The 17,039-nt window shown below is 34.1% G+C and overlaps 1 protein-coding gene across 1 annotated transcript; it reads right to left on the bottom strand.

Annotated features, from left to right (window-relative positions):
• Window positions 1-9,099: 9,099 nt before the first annotated feature.
• LOC104239921 (GDSL esterase/lipase At1g28600-like) lies at window positions 9,100-15,190 on the bottom strand. The gene is made up of 5 exons (XM_009794669.2): window positions 14,877-15,190; window positions 14,110-14,340; window positions 11,160-11,308; window positions 10,255-10,531; window positions 9,100-9,639 (listed from the first exon to the last, which is right to left on the bottom strand). Exons 1-5 carry the CDS (start codon window positions 15,118-15,120, stop codon window positions 9,386-9,388), a joined length of 1,155 nt encoding a protein of 384 aa, XP_009792971.1. The 5' UTR covers window positions 15,121-15,190; the 3' UTR covers window positions 9,100-9,385.
• Between the last annotated feature and the right edge of the window lie 1,849 nt (window positions 15,191-17,039).

Here is a 17,039-nt window from a genome sequence, read left to right as displayed (position 1 = left end):
TTTTTTTTGTAAGTCCAGTTAGTGATTTGAAACCCAAATAGTCAGCATGGGATATGAAAAATAAAATTAGTTCGGTAATGAGGGAAAATTGTATAATTACCACAGGGATTATATATAGCATGTGTAAGAAACACAAAGTGAGTAGAATGATCACCGAGCTTAGTTATAGATGATAAAGTGATCAAAGAAAAGCTATAAAATCATGTCTATTTATGTGTTATGAGGGTAGTGCCATTGCACGAGACTCTAATTGTGGAGTACAAGTCAAAGACTTAGATCGCAACAATGCTATAAGTATTTTCAGGAAGTGCTTAGAATGATAATCAAGTATGGGAACTGTAGCTCATGATTGATACAGACAAGAGAACTATGGTGAAATAAGTTCACCGCTTAGCCAAGCAAAGATTTGGCTTTCGAATTCTGAAGATGGTGGAATTATTGTCCAGAACAGAATTTGTTCTTCCTTAGTAAGCGAAGAGAATGAGAAACAATGTGATGATCCCTACATGTTGCAGTTGAAAGAGGGGACTCACAAGTATAAGATGATGGCTTTTGAATAAGGGGGAGATGATGGTACTTTGAGGTACCAAGACAGATTGTGTATTCTAGACATAGATGGACTTAAAGAGGGAAGATCATATTAGAAGCCCATAATTCCTGGTATTCTTTCCATCCAGGTTCCCCAAATATGCATCATGACCAAGGAGATTTATTGGGTGAACGACATGAAAAAGAACGTTGCAGACTTTGTGGCTAATTGTCCGAATTGCTAGCAAGTGAAAGTCAAGCAGTAGAAAGTCTAGTGTTTTCATCCCAGGATACATATACTTTTGAGTGGAGATGGTAAATATGGAAATCTATAACGGGATTATCTTGCTCATTTTAAAAGAATGATTTGATTGGATGATCGTAAATCAACTTAGTTAGCACGCTTATTGCTAGTAAAAAACTACATATTCAGTAGAAGATTATACTGAGTTGTACATTCAGAAAATCGTCTGATATATGGGACTCCGTTGTCCGTCATTCCGGATTGTGGTGCTCAGTTTAAAATAAATTTTAGAAGTCCTTTTAGAAAGGATTAGGCACAAGTTTTTCATCCTCAGAAAGATAGCCAGGCAGAGCGCATTATTCAAACAATTGAGGATATGTCCTTGATGTTAAAGTAATTGGGATAATCACATACCTCTCATTGACCTTGCTAATAATAACACCTACCATTTTAGTATCAAGATAGCACTGTGAGAGACTCTGTATGGGCGAAGGTGTAGATCGCCAATTGGTTGGTTCAAAGTTGGTGAAGAGGTATTGTTGGGACCAAATTTAGTCTACTAGGCAATGGAGAAAGTTAAGTTGATTCAAGAGCGTTTGAAGAAAACTCAGAGCCACCAAAAGTCCTATTCGAGCTTGCGGTATAGAGACTTAGAGTTTCAAGTTGATGATTGGGTGTTTTTGAAAGTTTCATTTGTGAAAAGCGTTATGAGATTTGGGAAGAAAGGGAAGCATAGTCTTTGCTATATTGGGCCATATAGATTCTTGCGAAGGATCGGTCAATTAGCTTATGAGTTGGAGTTGCCACCATAATTAGTGGTGGTACAGCCAGTATTTCACGTGTCATATTATAACATTCAAGTTTCTAGTACTCAGATATTCATGTCAGTTCAGTACTCAGATACTCATGTCAGCTCAATACTCAGCTACTCATGTTAGTCCAATACTTAGACATTCATGCCAGCTTAGTACTTAGATTACTTAAATATTCGTGTCAGTTCAATTTTCATATATCCATGTTAGTTCAGTATTCATGTATCCATGGCAGACCAATATTCAGTTAATGCAATAGTCATTTAGTTTAGTATTGTAACAGTTCAGTAATCAGGTATTCATTCAGTTTAGTATACAAGTGTTAATGAAAGTTCATGTTTCCACCAGACCCGTTTAAGGTCCGGAGTTAGCAGAAGTTACAGTCAGGACAATCATTTAAGGACAAATGATCCCAAGGGGGAGATAATGTAACACCCCATAAATTCGGCTCAGGTATGATTGAGTTAAAGGAGTAGTAAGGTTATATTTTGGGCATGTAAAGTCCCATCGGGATGATTATGGGTGAAAATAATTATTTCAAAATTAAGATGAAAAGTGAGGTACATAAGATTTGACAAAATCGACTAAGTTTGCAGAAGGTTCGTATTCTAGCAGGTTTTAGTAAACATGAGTAAGGAATTTGGGAAAACATAAAGCATTTAAGTTGTAGGCCTTTAAAATAGCTTTCCAACGATATATTATGGAGCCCGAACGGATCTCTGTGTGCATTTTACAGAATAATATGCGATATGAGCGTCGGTAGCGCGGCCGCGCTAATTTTGAAGCAGTGTTACTGCCGTTTAGCGCGGTCACTAGCGCGGGCAAGCCTCCAGATGTGCGGGCGCGCTAGTGGGGGTTCATTTTAAAGCTATATTTCGTCCCCCACAACCCCAAAACATAAAAACTTGCTCTAGAAAAAGAAATTCTCAAAAACCTAACTCCTTAAGGGTCCTTCCACCACCCAAGGTAAGTTCTAATGGTGATTCTAAGTTAATTTTAATATCCCAATATCTTATTAACATGGGTAAACCCTCCATATAATTAGATATTCATTTGGGATATCATTGTTGAGAGAAGAAACCCTAGAACTCGAATTCAAGAAGATTGAACTTCAAAAAGGTAATGTCTTCACCCTCTAATTGATTCTAGCATTGGAGTAATGATTATTAACTCAAGTTCATGAGATATGAGTTGATGGGTTTGGTAGAAAAGCATGAATAATTATAGATTTGGCTTGTTGATTGTTGATTATTGGTTAAGGATGTTGTTTACCTTATGGGTGATAAAAATGTTGATTATAACTATTTGAGACTTTAGAATTTATCTAGGAGCAAGAGAATGGATTATTGGGTGTAGAGACACCATTAATAAGGACTATAAAGCTTTATGCCACCAAGTGTTTGAGAAAATGCCTAAGTGACCAAAACATGAGTATTATTGCTAATACGGAATCCCTTTGACTTGTATTGACATAGATTGAAGTTGAAGGGGTTGGCGTATGTTGTATTATGCTCAAGAGCAGGAAGTTTAAGTATGTGAGACTAACTCTCTATGTTTGGGAATATTAATGATTCTCCCTACACTACGTCTCTTTTACGACATATCAATTGCCTCAAAAATAAAGTTAAGCCTAGTTCCTTGAATAGTTGTAGAGCTTCTACTCTCTAGCTTCATAACTCATTCATGACTTTCATTCTGAACGTTGTGAGCTCAGTGCGTATTCAATATAGACTTGGGTTTGATGCCCCCGAGTCTTAGTATAGATTACTCAGTATGCCATAAACAGTTGAAGTTTCAGTGTTCATAATCAGTTCAAAAATACATGTCTCGGTCTAGTCCTATTCAGTATTCCAGTATTATGTAACACAGTGTGATCCAGAATTCCAGTATTATGTAACTCAATGTGATTCAATATTTTACTATCATATATTGCAGTATGACTCTCAGTTCCTGATTTTAAATCCCTAAATGTTGAACACTTGTATTTGGGCCTGAGGCCGTAGTTTATGCTTTATGCATCTTTGGGTCTGAGGCCGCAGTTTATGCTTTACGCATTTTGGACCTGAGGTCGCAGTTATGTATACATATACTTGGGCCCGAGGTCACAGTTTGTGCACATATATATATTGGGCTTGAGGCCGCAGTTTAATATTCAGATAAATAGGTTGTTCAACATTCAAAAGATGGAGTATTCATATCCTAACTTCCTTTCAGTTCAATTATTAGTTACCGTTCAGTTATCAGTTATCATATCAGTTACCAGTTATCAGTTACCAGTTATCAGTCTAGTTATCATTTATTAGTTATCATTTCATTTATCAGTTATCATTTCAGTTTCAGTTTTAGCATTTATAATTCTTTCTTTCAGTTGCATTACATACCAGTACAATTCAAATGTACTGACGTCCCTTTTTGCCCTGGGCCTGCATCTCACAATGCAGGTAATGATTTACAGGTCGACGATGCAGAGCACTAGGATTCTCGTACCAGCTATTTGGTGATCCCTAGTTCTTTCGGGGCATTATCATTACTTTACAACCTTTCAGTATTTACAGATAGTCAGTGTTTTCAGTACTTCAATAGAGGCTTCATAGACTAGAGTAAAAGTTAGACAGAGTCTCAGACTTTTCATATTAAGCTATGTTGGCTACAAATATGTTTCAGAATTGTATTAGTATTTCCGCACTTTGATTTATATCATCCAGACTTTCTGTATATCAGCATATGTTAGTTTATCTTCCGCATTTAGTATGTTATGATATCACATGTTGATTCAGCCAGCCAGTTGGTTCGCTCGGTCACATGTAGTCAGGCACCGAGTGCCGTGTTACGTCCAGGCCCAGGTTCGGGGCGTGACACATCTGCTTCGGAGTTTGAGTATGGGGAGTCTGTGCTCCTCCCCTAGCTCAAGAGACGGCTGGTGCTACAGGAAATATGTCGGCCTGAGTAACACTCTTCATAAGGCCCACTAGTCGGACCAAAGCATCCTGAAGTACCGAAGTAGCTATGAACCCCTCTGGAACCTGAGCTGGCCCTACTGGAACGGTTTGGGCCGGAACCTCAGCATCAAACTCTACTTGAGGCTCCACAGCTGGTGCTGCTGCTCGAGCTCTGGGCTGAGCCCTGCCCCTACCTCGGCCTCTAGCACGACATCGGCCTCATCCTCTGCCCTGCGTAGGAGTTGTCACTAGGGGCTCAGGCTGTTGATCAGCTGATAAAGCTGTACATGTTCTCTCCATCTGTAAAAGAATAGAGTAGAAGTTTCAATTAACATTGAGAAATCAAATCGCATGACAGAGAACAATAGATGTGAAGTTATTCCTAAACTCTGTAGCCTCTGGGGATAAGCACAGACGTCTCCGTACCGATCCCTCAGACTGTACCTAGCTTGTTCGTGAATCGTGAGACTTAGACAACCTAGTGCTCTGATACCAACTTGTCACAACCCGAATTTTCTACCGTCCGGATTGTGATAGCGCCTAACGCTTGAATGCTAGACAAGCCAACGGATACGGTTCTAACATATTAATCATTAACCAAAACAGTAATAAATATTAATTAAAGCTAAACATATATGAAGTGCGGAAATTTTATAACAGTTCAAAACTCTAAAACACGACTACCCCAATGATCTGGTGTCACAATCCACGAACGTCTAAGATTTTCTACAAATACTGGTTAAAAGGAAAATACATCTGTTTTTCGGAATAAAAGAAAACATGAACTAAGATAGAGGGAAGGGGACACAAGGGTCTACGAACGCCGGCAGATCTACCTTGGGTCTTCTGTGGACTGAAGGCAGCAACCTCAAGCTCTGATCAGAATGGTCCAGTACCGGGATCTGCACAGAGAGTACAGAATGTAGTATCAGTACAACCGACCCCATGTACTAGTAAGTGCCGAGCCTAACCTTGGAGAAGTAGTGACGAGGCTAGGACACGACAAACAACATAAACCTATGCAGTTAAACAATATATTAACAGAAATAACAAGTAATAAAAGTTTAGCAAAAATAAACGGGAAGGGGCAACATGATATGGGGTTCCAACATATAGAATCATAACAGTAATGGAATCTAAAGAGCTAGTACACTTAAACCGATAACAACCATTAAACACAACAAACAGAAAAATGTACGGCATCACCCTTCGTGTTTTTACTCTCAATCCTCACCATACAATCAATAATAGAAACGTGCACGGCATCACCCTTCGTGCTTTATCACTCTTCCTTACCATATGAATAATATAAATGTGCACGGTATCACCCTCGTGCTTTATCACTCTTCCTCACCATAAAAGACAACAGAAACAATCACAACCCGGCAAGGGCATCACAATCAAACAACTTCGTTTCATCATTTAATTTCACAACAGAAGTCTCAACTTGAGCCAATACTCAACCAATATCCAAAACCAGGAAAAGACATAATAAGACTTGTTTAACATGAGTAATAACTAGTTTAAGCAAGAATAATACATACAAAGAAATACAACGGTCACAAGTATAAGACTCACTCGCATGCTATGACCCGATAACGACGTATAGATACTCGTCACCATACTTATACATCGTACTTAACAACTAAACAAGTAGCAAATAAGGCAACAACACCTAATCCCTCAAGCTAAGGTTAGCCACGACACTTACCTCGATTTCACGGCCAAACTCAAGCCTCAATTACCGCTTTTCCCTTAGTTTTCATTTCCAATCCGCTCGTATCTATGCATAATTAACTTATTAATATCAATTAACGCCAAAGAAACCAATTCTAATGCATGATTATAGATTTCCCAACATTTTCCCCAGAAAGTCAAAAATCGACCCCAGGCCCCCTTGGTCAAAACTCGAAGTTCGGACCAAAACCCGATTACCCATTCACCCCCGAGCCGGATATGCAATTGGTTTTGGAATCTAACCTCAATTAGAGGTCTAAATCCCCATATTTTAAAATTCCTAAATTCTACCCAAAACACCCAATTTCCCATAAAAATCCCTAGATTTTGTGATGAAAACTTGTAAAAAGATGAAATAGATCGAAGGAAATGAGTTAGAAATCGTTTACCTATGATTTGGGGAAGAACTACTCTTTAGAAAATCGCCTCTTGAAGCTTATGGTTTGAAAATTTGAGAAATGAATTGAAAATCCTGTCCAAAACTCGTTTTGAACAGTTGCAGATATCGCATTTGCGATCACAAGTTCGCAAATGCGAACGCACAAATGCGACCAATACTTCGGAAATGCAAAGCTTGGCCTGGCTTGCTGTCTTCGCAAATGCGAACAATTGTTCGCAAATGCGGTCACTGTTCAAGTCGCAATTGCGACGATGAACTTCGCAAATGCGAAGGTCCCCTCCCAGCCCAAAGATCGCAAATGCGATGATTCTTCGCGAATACGATGCTCGCATTTCTGCAGACCTAAACATACCAATAGTTTTTCTTAAGTTTCAAAACACTCTGAAGCCTATCCAAAACTCACCCGAGCCCTCGGGGCTCCCAACCAAACATGCACACAAGTCTTAAAACATCATATGAACTTGTTCGCATGATCAAATAGCCAAAATAACATCTAGAACTACGAATTCAACACCAAAACACATGAAATTTTCAAGATAGTTCAACTTTCTATTTTCTCAACCAAAGGTCTGAATCACGTCAAATTACTTCTCGTTTCCACCAAATTTCACAGATAAGGTTAAAATAATATAACGGACCTGTACCGAACTCCGGAACCAAAATATGGGTCCGATACCAATAAGTTCAAGCATTATTAAATTTCTAATAACCATTATATTTTTCAGTTAATAATTTTCTTCAAAAATTCATTTCTCGGGCTAGGGACCTCGGAATTCGACTCTGGGCATACGCCCAGATCCCATATTTTACTACGGACCCTCTGGGACCATCACGGTTCCGGGTCTGTTTACTAAAATATTGACCGAAGCCAACTTAAATTAATTTTTAAAGGCAAACTCGATATTTTTCTCAAATTTCACATAAAGGCTTTCCGGAAACGCACCCAGACTGCGCACGCAAATTGAGGAGGAAGAAAAGGAGGTTTTGAAAACCTCGAAATCCCAAATTGGGTCCTAAAAGACGAGATGGCCTTTTGGGTTATCACAACTACACAAATAAAAGAATACCACAATAAAGTGGATGTTTGTCGATATAAAAACCCATATCATAATAAACTTGGAGTTTATTGATAATTGCACGTGTCATGGTGTGAACTTGAACTTTACAATATTGATAATTTATTCAGTTAGCATAATTGGTTTAGCCATGTTAATTTAAGTATGATCTGCAAAAATAAAAGAGAATTCACATGGGTAAATATTAAAGAACTAGAAAGTTCTTTACGAATTCTCTTATGTTGCTTGTTCTCATTAACTAATAGACCAATTAAAATTGGGATTGAATCCATGAATGCTGGAAATATCAAAGGCGAATATGGGCACATTCACCTGTCATATATACCACATAAGATGCATCTATGAGATGGTTACATGTGCGATTATTATTAACCTGCAACCTGGTGTTTGCGAAGTAACTTGCTCAATAATTTAATTTCGAGCATAATTTCGAGATTTTCAATTCAAGATAGTTTATCTTGGTAAGTTGGTTTATATCACAACTGGTTTACCAAGATGATTTATTGAGTGCCTCACTTAATAGTTAAACTGTTGCTTATGAGAACAAAGTTATATATATATATATATATATTTGATAACATCTATGATTTGGTATACATATTCGGGAATAGGTCTTTAGCCTCTTTATAGCACACGGTCTTAACCGTTAACCTTAATCGCTTAACAAAATTCATATGTTACTACAATGAAACAAGGAACTCTAGACAAAAAAGAGTAAAACAAGGGTATGAAATAAGCAATATTATAATATTTCCTTCTTTTTAATCCTTAAAGAGGGCGTCTTTTCTTTTCCAGATCCACATTCCTCCTTCTTTTCAGATATTTAAGCTTCTAATGCTACGGAATTAGTTTTCCCAATCTATCAATTTAAATTAATGTGTAGGAATCTGCTCTCATCGAAATGAATATCTACCTTTATATATGAAATTATATTACATTCTCCAAAGGATATATAGAGGTAAGCATCCTTAAAATGTAGGATCTGTAATCTTGAAAATAAAACAGAATATCTAGTACAACAGATAAGTGTAACTTATCGTGTAAAAATTCCTTAAATACTAACCGTTTATATTAATTTAACTCTTATTATAATATCTTGTCAAGAGAAAAACAAGGAAAAGGAAACTTGTACCCAAAAATCCTCTCGTGAACCGAATCATAGCCTTTGGAGCAGTAGAGAAGTGAGAAAATCCCTGCAATATTTTTGCTATAAACTTCGTATTTATCTTAAATAATTCATTTAATATGTATGAATTATCAATTGAACTATATGTGACCACTACAATAGCAGTAAGAATGTGAACTTTCTGAAATTGGAATCAGAACTTGAATAAGAAAACAAGTGGACACACCCGCGCAAACACTTTTGATTTGGGGCTCAACCTAATAATAAATTAATAAATGTAGACCTAAGAAAGCTAGATATACATATCAAAACTAATTACATGATTACTTTCAAACTTGTAATAGTGCTCACTCTCTATCAAATGCAAGCTAAAGTTGGTGTATATATGTTACAATTCCAAGTTGCTTAATCATATCTATCTTTTCAAGTTGAGTCTCTAGAATATTGGAAAGTTATATACAATCTCCTGTACAGAGGCAGATCCGGAATTTGAAGGTTGGGAACACCATTAAACCGTAGTATGCTACTGGTCTGATTTTCCCTTACTTAAGCCATCAAAAGAACAAAGTTCATTTATTTTTGGAATTGTGTATGGACCTTGTAATAAGCCTTTGGCTATCCATCTATATGCTGCCTCTGTCAAATGTACACCATCCCAACTAACATGTGAAGAAGGATTGTTACACACATTTGATAGTGGTGAACCACAACTTGCCAATGAATCATAATTGTATGGACCTCCTCCTCCACAACATGCTACAATTGTGCTTGTAAAACCTACACCACCATTAACAAATTTGTTAATAAACTTCCAAATTGATGTTTTCAGAAAGTTCAGGAAATAACAATAGAGTTTAACTTTTATATACTGACAATGTAAATAAATTTTGAAGAATTAACCTAAATATCATCCACCCTACCACTTAAAATAAATAAAAATAGCCAGCGGGTTTATAATCCATGTATAATGTGTATCATTGTGTTTATTCGTGTTTATTTGTTCTTCTGTTTTTTTTCAATTGCATACCTTTTTCGGGAGGAAAAAAATAGTGTTTAATCTATGTTTATCAGCTAAGAAAGTAAATAGTGAATCTAAATAGCCAGTAAATGTATAATTTATGTATACTATATGTATAATCAATGTATAATCTATATACGCTAGCTTAAAAAATAAACAGTAAATTTGGCCAGCTATTTGTGTAAAGATCCCATAAATTTTTACATTATCTGATCACCTAAAAGATAACTAAATGCAACTAACACTAATAAATGGAATTAGTAGCGTGCTACAACATGTTAAAATACGCCGATAGTATAAAAAATTTATATAGCCATAGTATATCAGTTATTTCTATAATGATATGATAATGTAAAAAAATAGATTTTACGTACCAAATTTTTTTGGAGATTGGTAAATTTGCATGGCTGCATTGTAGTAATCAGCATAGATAATGTTGGCTTGAGGATGAAGCTCACGAATACGATGAATTTCTTCTTGAAGTAATTGGTTATGATATTCAGCAAAATTGTTTAACCAATTAATACAACCAGTTTCAGCATCATATTCATCTTTATTTGAGTTCTCAAAAGTGTTTAAATAAGAAGCTGAACATCCAATTGGTAGATTTCCAGGAACAATAAGTGTTTGAGCTCCAAGTTCAATTAGTTCCTGCAACATAATAAAAAAAAGTGTCACTTACTATATTAAGAAAATATTTAAGTAATATATGAAGAGAAAAAAGAAAACAGTCTGGTACACAAAGTATTCCGTGTTTACGCAAGGTTCGGGGAAGGGTCACACCCCAAAGGGTATAATATAGGCAGTCTACCATGATGCAAGCATCATCGGCTAATTCGATGGGTCAAACTCGTGACCTATATGGTTAGACGGAGACAACTTTACCGTTACTCCAAAGCTTCCCTTGGCAACCCGGTGCACTACGCTCTCGTTATGCGCTGAGTGCGCGGAAGGGCTGGACCATAATGGTCTATTATACGCAGTCTTACCCTACATTTCTGCAAAAGACTGTTTCCACGGCTTGAACCGGTAACCTATATATAGGTCACATGGAGACAATTTTACTGTTGCTCCAAAGCTCCGGCCCCTTGGCAGTCCGGTGCACTAATCTCCCGCTATGTGTGGGGTCTGTGGAAGAGCCGAACCACAAAGGGGTATTATATGCAGTCTTACCCTGCATTTTTACAAGAGGCTGTTTCCACGGCTCGAACCGGTGACCTCCAAATTTCCCTTTCTTATGTAATAATATGAGTTGATGAAAATTAATATTGATTCTTACATGAATTGCTAGGCCAATGGCTTTAACAACTTCAGGCACATATGTCTGAACTTCTTCCCTCGACCTTCCTTGAGAAAATGGATGATTATAATCATTGCCTCCAATTTCCCCCATTAGAACAAGTGAATTTCCAAGAAATTCTCTGCAACCTGATTAATATTTCAAAGAGTATAAGTTCTATGTATCGACATAAAAATTTACACTTTCACGTCGTTTAAGAGGTAAATAATTCTCTATATAATAGTAATTGGTGATCTTAAGAAAAAGAAGTAATCTTTTTATAACAAGTCAAAATATACTATAAGTAATTTTTTATATTGTCGATGCATATAAATCAAATTCTATTTTTAATTAGTAGCATGATAATGAAATTTTAGTTTCTTTATTACTTTATCTTATGCTTTTTTCTTTCTTTCTTTTCTATATGATGTTTTATAAAGTTGGTTTCTTTGTCATTTGTCTTATGATATTCTTTTCTTTGGTATCTAGTCATATATTGTGGATGTCCAATTCAGTATACGTGTCATCTAAAGTCTGAACACAGAAGATTTTTAGAAATAAATCAAACATTTCTAAAATCAAATGTCTCACAAGCTTTTCAAAATTTATTCCCTTATCCCTCCCTTTTATCAGTTATTTATAGAGAAAATTCATCTATTTTTACTTCTCATTATTGTGTGTCAACTTTTTTTAATTTTTTTTTTTAATCTTATTCTACTTTTTTCTTGCTCACAAGTCATGTTAATTTTTTCCTCATAGTCTTGTGCTCTTGTCTTGCTCTTCTTCTCTGATTGAGAATCTTATAAAATAATACGAAATAATTTTAATTCTCTATGTTCCAAAATAATATTGTCGGAAATAAAATTATTTTACAGTTTTTCAAAAATTGTTCCAGAATTTTTTCTTAAAAAATCATTTTCGAAAAATATCCAAACGGAACCTTAGAACTTAACATGATGTCCCCACTAATAATCCTTTTGTTTCTTTAGTTAGTAATAAGGATATTGTCCATCTATTTCAAGTAATTCCGTTTTATAATAGGACTCTAATAATTATTCTTTTTTTTTAATTAAATCTGGTTATTTTATTAGTGGTTGGTGAAGGGAAGGCTTATCCTAAGCAAAAGCAACAAAAATCTTTAGCTTTATCAAGCACTACATGACTTATTAAGAAATCTAGAAACATCTAATAATATAATTAACAAAATAAATTCCTTTAGGAATAAATCACCAAGTAATCTAACTTTCTTTGTTTATCACTTTATTCTCTTAATCAAGGCTTTAAGTTTTATACATTAAAAATTAGATACAAACTTTTTCCACATTATTAGGTATTTACGTGCAATAGCAGATTAGTTATTATTTTTACTAAGTTACCATTACTATAGTAATTTACATATTATTACCTTATAAATAACTTGATTTTGTAAATATTTATATCGTTAATGCATAGAATACCTCATCTATGATTAACGCATGAGCGAATCTACAAGTTCATCTGAATTCCAAACATTTATTGTGTTAAAAACTCGCTAAATACATACAAATCACAAATTTTGAGTTCAATGAATTAGACGAGATCTTTTTTGCTAAATAGTGAAGTTTATTATTAAACAGGAAATTAAGAAGTGTTATTACGACATAGAACTGATCTTAACGATACAGACTTACCCTAATAGACATGTGGTAGAATTTCGAGTCCTAGCGCAAAGTGAAAATAATGAATCTGCATGTCCTTTTACTTACCTACCACGCCCACATAGCTAGGTACGACTATATTTCTATTTTCATTGACAAATTCTTTTTTATCTTTAATTTGTAGTTACTTCTAACTAAACATTTAAGCAACCACTTTCCTTACTTAAAAGCTTTAACTTATTGTTGGATCAACTTCTCAACTACTCCTTTTCATTGGCTTTTTCTTATTATTATTACACCTTTTTCCATTACGTAAATGGAAGGCTAGCATTGTAGGGGTTGGTCCCTCTCTTAAGTGGGTGATTTTAGAGGGTGGTTCCTAAAAGAATAAAAATATTTTTTATTAATTTGAATGAGAAAATGAAATTATACTAAACTTGAAAATAATTTAATTTAAATTTTTTATTTTATTCTTAAAGACAAACTTTTATATTCAAAAAACTAATGTTTTGATATCTTTAATATTATAAGTTTCTAAGATTTTATAGTCACACAAATATATATATATATATATATATATATAAAACGGGGGGACTTTGTCTAATGTTTAATACAAAATTGTCAAACTAATTATAACGTAAGTTACTCCTAGACTCCTAATTCATAATTTGAGTACAGAGAAAGCAATAAATTGGTGTAGAGTTGAGTGTTCATGTAATAATGGGTTGCTTATAACTTATAACAAGAATAAGAGATACTCCCTAACTTAGGGTTATATCAATCTTATTTTATTTTTACTTGCCTAGAATTTCGCTTCCTCGTATTTTTTGCGTCTTTGATACGAAAATGACATATTTTTCTTCTATGATTTGGTCCAATTTGGTGGAATTTGCAAAACTAAAAAAAAGTGAACAAAAATAAAGAAGAAATAGTCTAATAGCCCCACCCAACTTTTCACCTAAAAATAATGGACGAATGTATTATATATGTGTAATACATATATAATATAAATAACTGTGTATAATTTATATATATCTAAAGTGACAAGTCAGAAATTTTTCCAAGGGTATTCAAAATTCAAAGAAGTAAAAATAATCTCCGACAATGGATATTCAATATATGTTACTTCTATATACTTTTAAAACCTAATATTTCACCATATACGCAGTGTAATTTTCAGACGAAGATGTCAATTAACCACCTTTACCAGAATGTAGCTTCGTCCCTATATACCGACTAAGAATAGTAAATAATAAAAAGCATAAATAAGAACTCAAAAAGATGAATAAATTCATGATGTTGTGGGGTCTTACTTGTGGGAGAATTGCACAAAATTGGCAACATTTGTTTGAACCATTCCAATTCAGTTCCTAAGGACACATTGGTTGCTGGGTTCTTGACTCCTCTTTTCTCCAAAAAAGATATATCAACTGCTGTAGCTCCTGCTACTGCAAAATTTATTCCTCTTATTGAATTTCTGCTACTTGTCATGTTTTTCATAACACCAGCATATGGTGGTATAAGTGGAAATCCCATACTCTCAGCTGCAGAATCATATAACATAATTAAAACCAAAATATTCAGAATCTACGACAAAAACAACATATCCAGTGTATTCCTACAAATGACATCTGAAGAGGGTATTGTGTACGCAGTCTTATCCTTACCTTGTGGAGGAATGAGGTAAAGAGGCTATTTTCGAGTATTTATCAGAATCTATAGTGTTTATTGAAATTCTATAATTTTCACGTATATATCTGTATGCCGTAAAGATGACATCTATAGGAAAATATATAGAGGAAATGGGATGTCTTCTTCGATATACAAGTATTTTTATTGAAGGAGCACATACATACACTCAGAACGGATCAAGAATTTGAAGTACATGGGTTCGATATTCAGATTTTTTAGCATTGAACTTATAGTAATTATTTTAATAATATGGATTCAGAATCTACTATTTATTGACATTTTGTGATTTTTTTACACATATCTATGTTCCATCTACTACTTTATGCATTAATAGTAAAAACTATCACGTCATGTAAAAGATAAAAATAAAGATATTATTTATACGTACCAATGAAATCTATAATGAGACGGCCATCGGAGAATCGGCCAGTAGGATGATGAAAGAATGTTTCACCGTAAGGCGGCACGGAAGAAGCAACGTGCTTATTGGATTTCGAGAGTCGAATGAGATTTCCAGTATCAGTTAACGAATCGCCGAAGCTAATTATAGATTCATAGCATCCAAGAACTAATCCAAATGATGAAATCAACAAAAGAATAATGTAAATAAAAGAACAAGAAGAAGAAGCCATTGCAAATGCTTTAAGCTTTTTTTTTAATGTTATTTTGTTATTAATAATAGAGGGTTCAAAATTTTGAAATCCTCTGAGGAGTTGTTTGATATTAGAATGAATTTATAGAAATTTTTGTTGACCTACCAACCCAAAAATGTCCAAGTGGCAACAGCCTACGAGGAAATAGCCATTTGAGTACAAATACAACTAACGTTTTCTTTTCTCTTTTTCCTTTGACGGAGAGTTCAACTAACGTTACTATTAAATGTTTCTTTAATTTCCAAATAAAAAATTTAAAATATGTATTTTTAACCGTGACCACCAAACCTTTCTGATTTTTTTTTATTTTTTTTTTTTGGATTTTTTCAGCCGGTTTTTTGTATTCGCTTTGGAGCGGGTGAAATTCAAAAATAGCCAGATTTATAAGTGGTAATTGAAAAATAGTCACGGTTTTAAAAGTAATCAAAATTTAGTCATTTTTCATATAAAGATAAATTTGAACGAAAAACACTGTTCAAAAATCTGAAAAATATTCCAACATAATATACTAGAGTTCGAATTTTTTACATACATGTGAACTTCCAGCATAATATACCAGTCCGAAAATTTGCTAGTCCGTGTTATTTTCACCTTTGGAGCTTACTTCGAATTCGCGTTGGAAGTCTTACTTTGAAATGTAAAGCGCTCTTTGATATAGACAATTCCACAGCTCAAATCTAATACCTTTGTTTAAGAATGAATGCGTGTTTACCACTTCATTACAAATCTGGGTGGTCTAACCTTCGTGTTTCAATAAATACCCATTAAGTTGTTTAATTTGCATTTAGCCATTATTATGAAAAAAATCAAGATTCTAATACTCTTAGCTCCCCCGTTTCAATTTATATCTCTTAGTGGGCGTTTGGACATAACAATTATAAAATTCCGGAAAAGGTAAAAAAAAATTAAGTGAAAATGATATTTGAAAATTAGAGTTGTGTTTGGATATAAATATAATTTGAAGTTGTTTTCTGAATTTTTGTTAATGATTTGAGGTGAAAATTTTGAAAAACAACTTGTTGGAATTCTTCAAATTTTCGAATAATTTCGAAATTCAACTTTAAGTGAAATTTGAAACTTTCATGGACAAACACTGATTTCGTAAATAAGTGAAAAAATTTCGGAAAAAGAATGAAAAAATTCTTATGGCCAAATTAGTTTGGCCGGACATATTATGGCATTGGAGTGTCATTAAAGGAAAAAATTAAAATATTACCACCATGATGAACAAGAATAGTTCAATTGATTTTTATTTATTTATTAATATTCATGATGTGGCGCTCGGGAAAAAAAAAAGGGAAATTATATGCATAAAGTAAAAAATTCAATGGTGTCCACATCGTAAAAGCTTGTGGACCTCGAAATTTATTGTATGTTTTTCTTGGCCGTTATTTGGCTAATGGATATAACATAGGCTTTAATAAATTTAATTTGTATCATTGTTAATTGTGACTATTTAATTTCTGATATCTGAATTAACTGATTAAGTTGCTAATGTTGTTTAGTCATTGCTATGACATAATCAAAGATTCTGATACTCTTAGGATAGCTTCAAATATTATGTCACCATGACGTATGCGAATAATTCATTTAAATTTTTTTATTAAAATTATGATGTGTCATTCAAGGTGAAAAAGGAATACAATATATATATATATAACATAAAATATTTAATGATATCCACGTCGTTAAGGGCTATGGATAATGGACTTCAATTTTGTCTCCTGCTTCTTACAAATCATTTATTTGGATGTTAATGATTTATTTTAGGAAAACTATACATTATTTTTGATCGACCGGCCAAATATGTAACTTACAATATTAAAAATATTTTTAGACTAATTTAGTCCAATAAAATAGGAATTCTTTTTTATTGTGCAAGTTAAGCGCAAGTGGTT

The sequence above is a fragment of the Nicotiana sylvestris genome, chromosome 9 (genome assembly GCF_000393655.2).
Source record: "Nicotiana sylvestris chromosome 9, ASM39365v2, whole genome shotgun sequence".
Lineage (NCBI taxonomy): Eukaryota > Viridiplantae > Streptophyta > Magnoliopsida > Solanales > Solanaceae > Nicotiana > Nicotiana sylvestris.
Note: the sequence above shows the minus strand (reverse complement) of the source record. Positions and strands in the feature narration are given on the sequence as shown.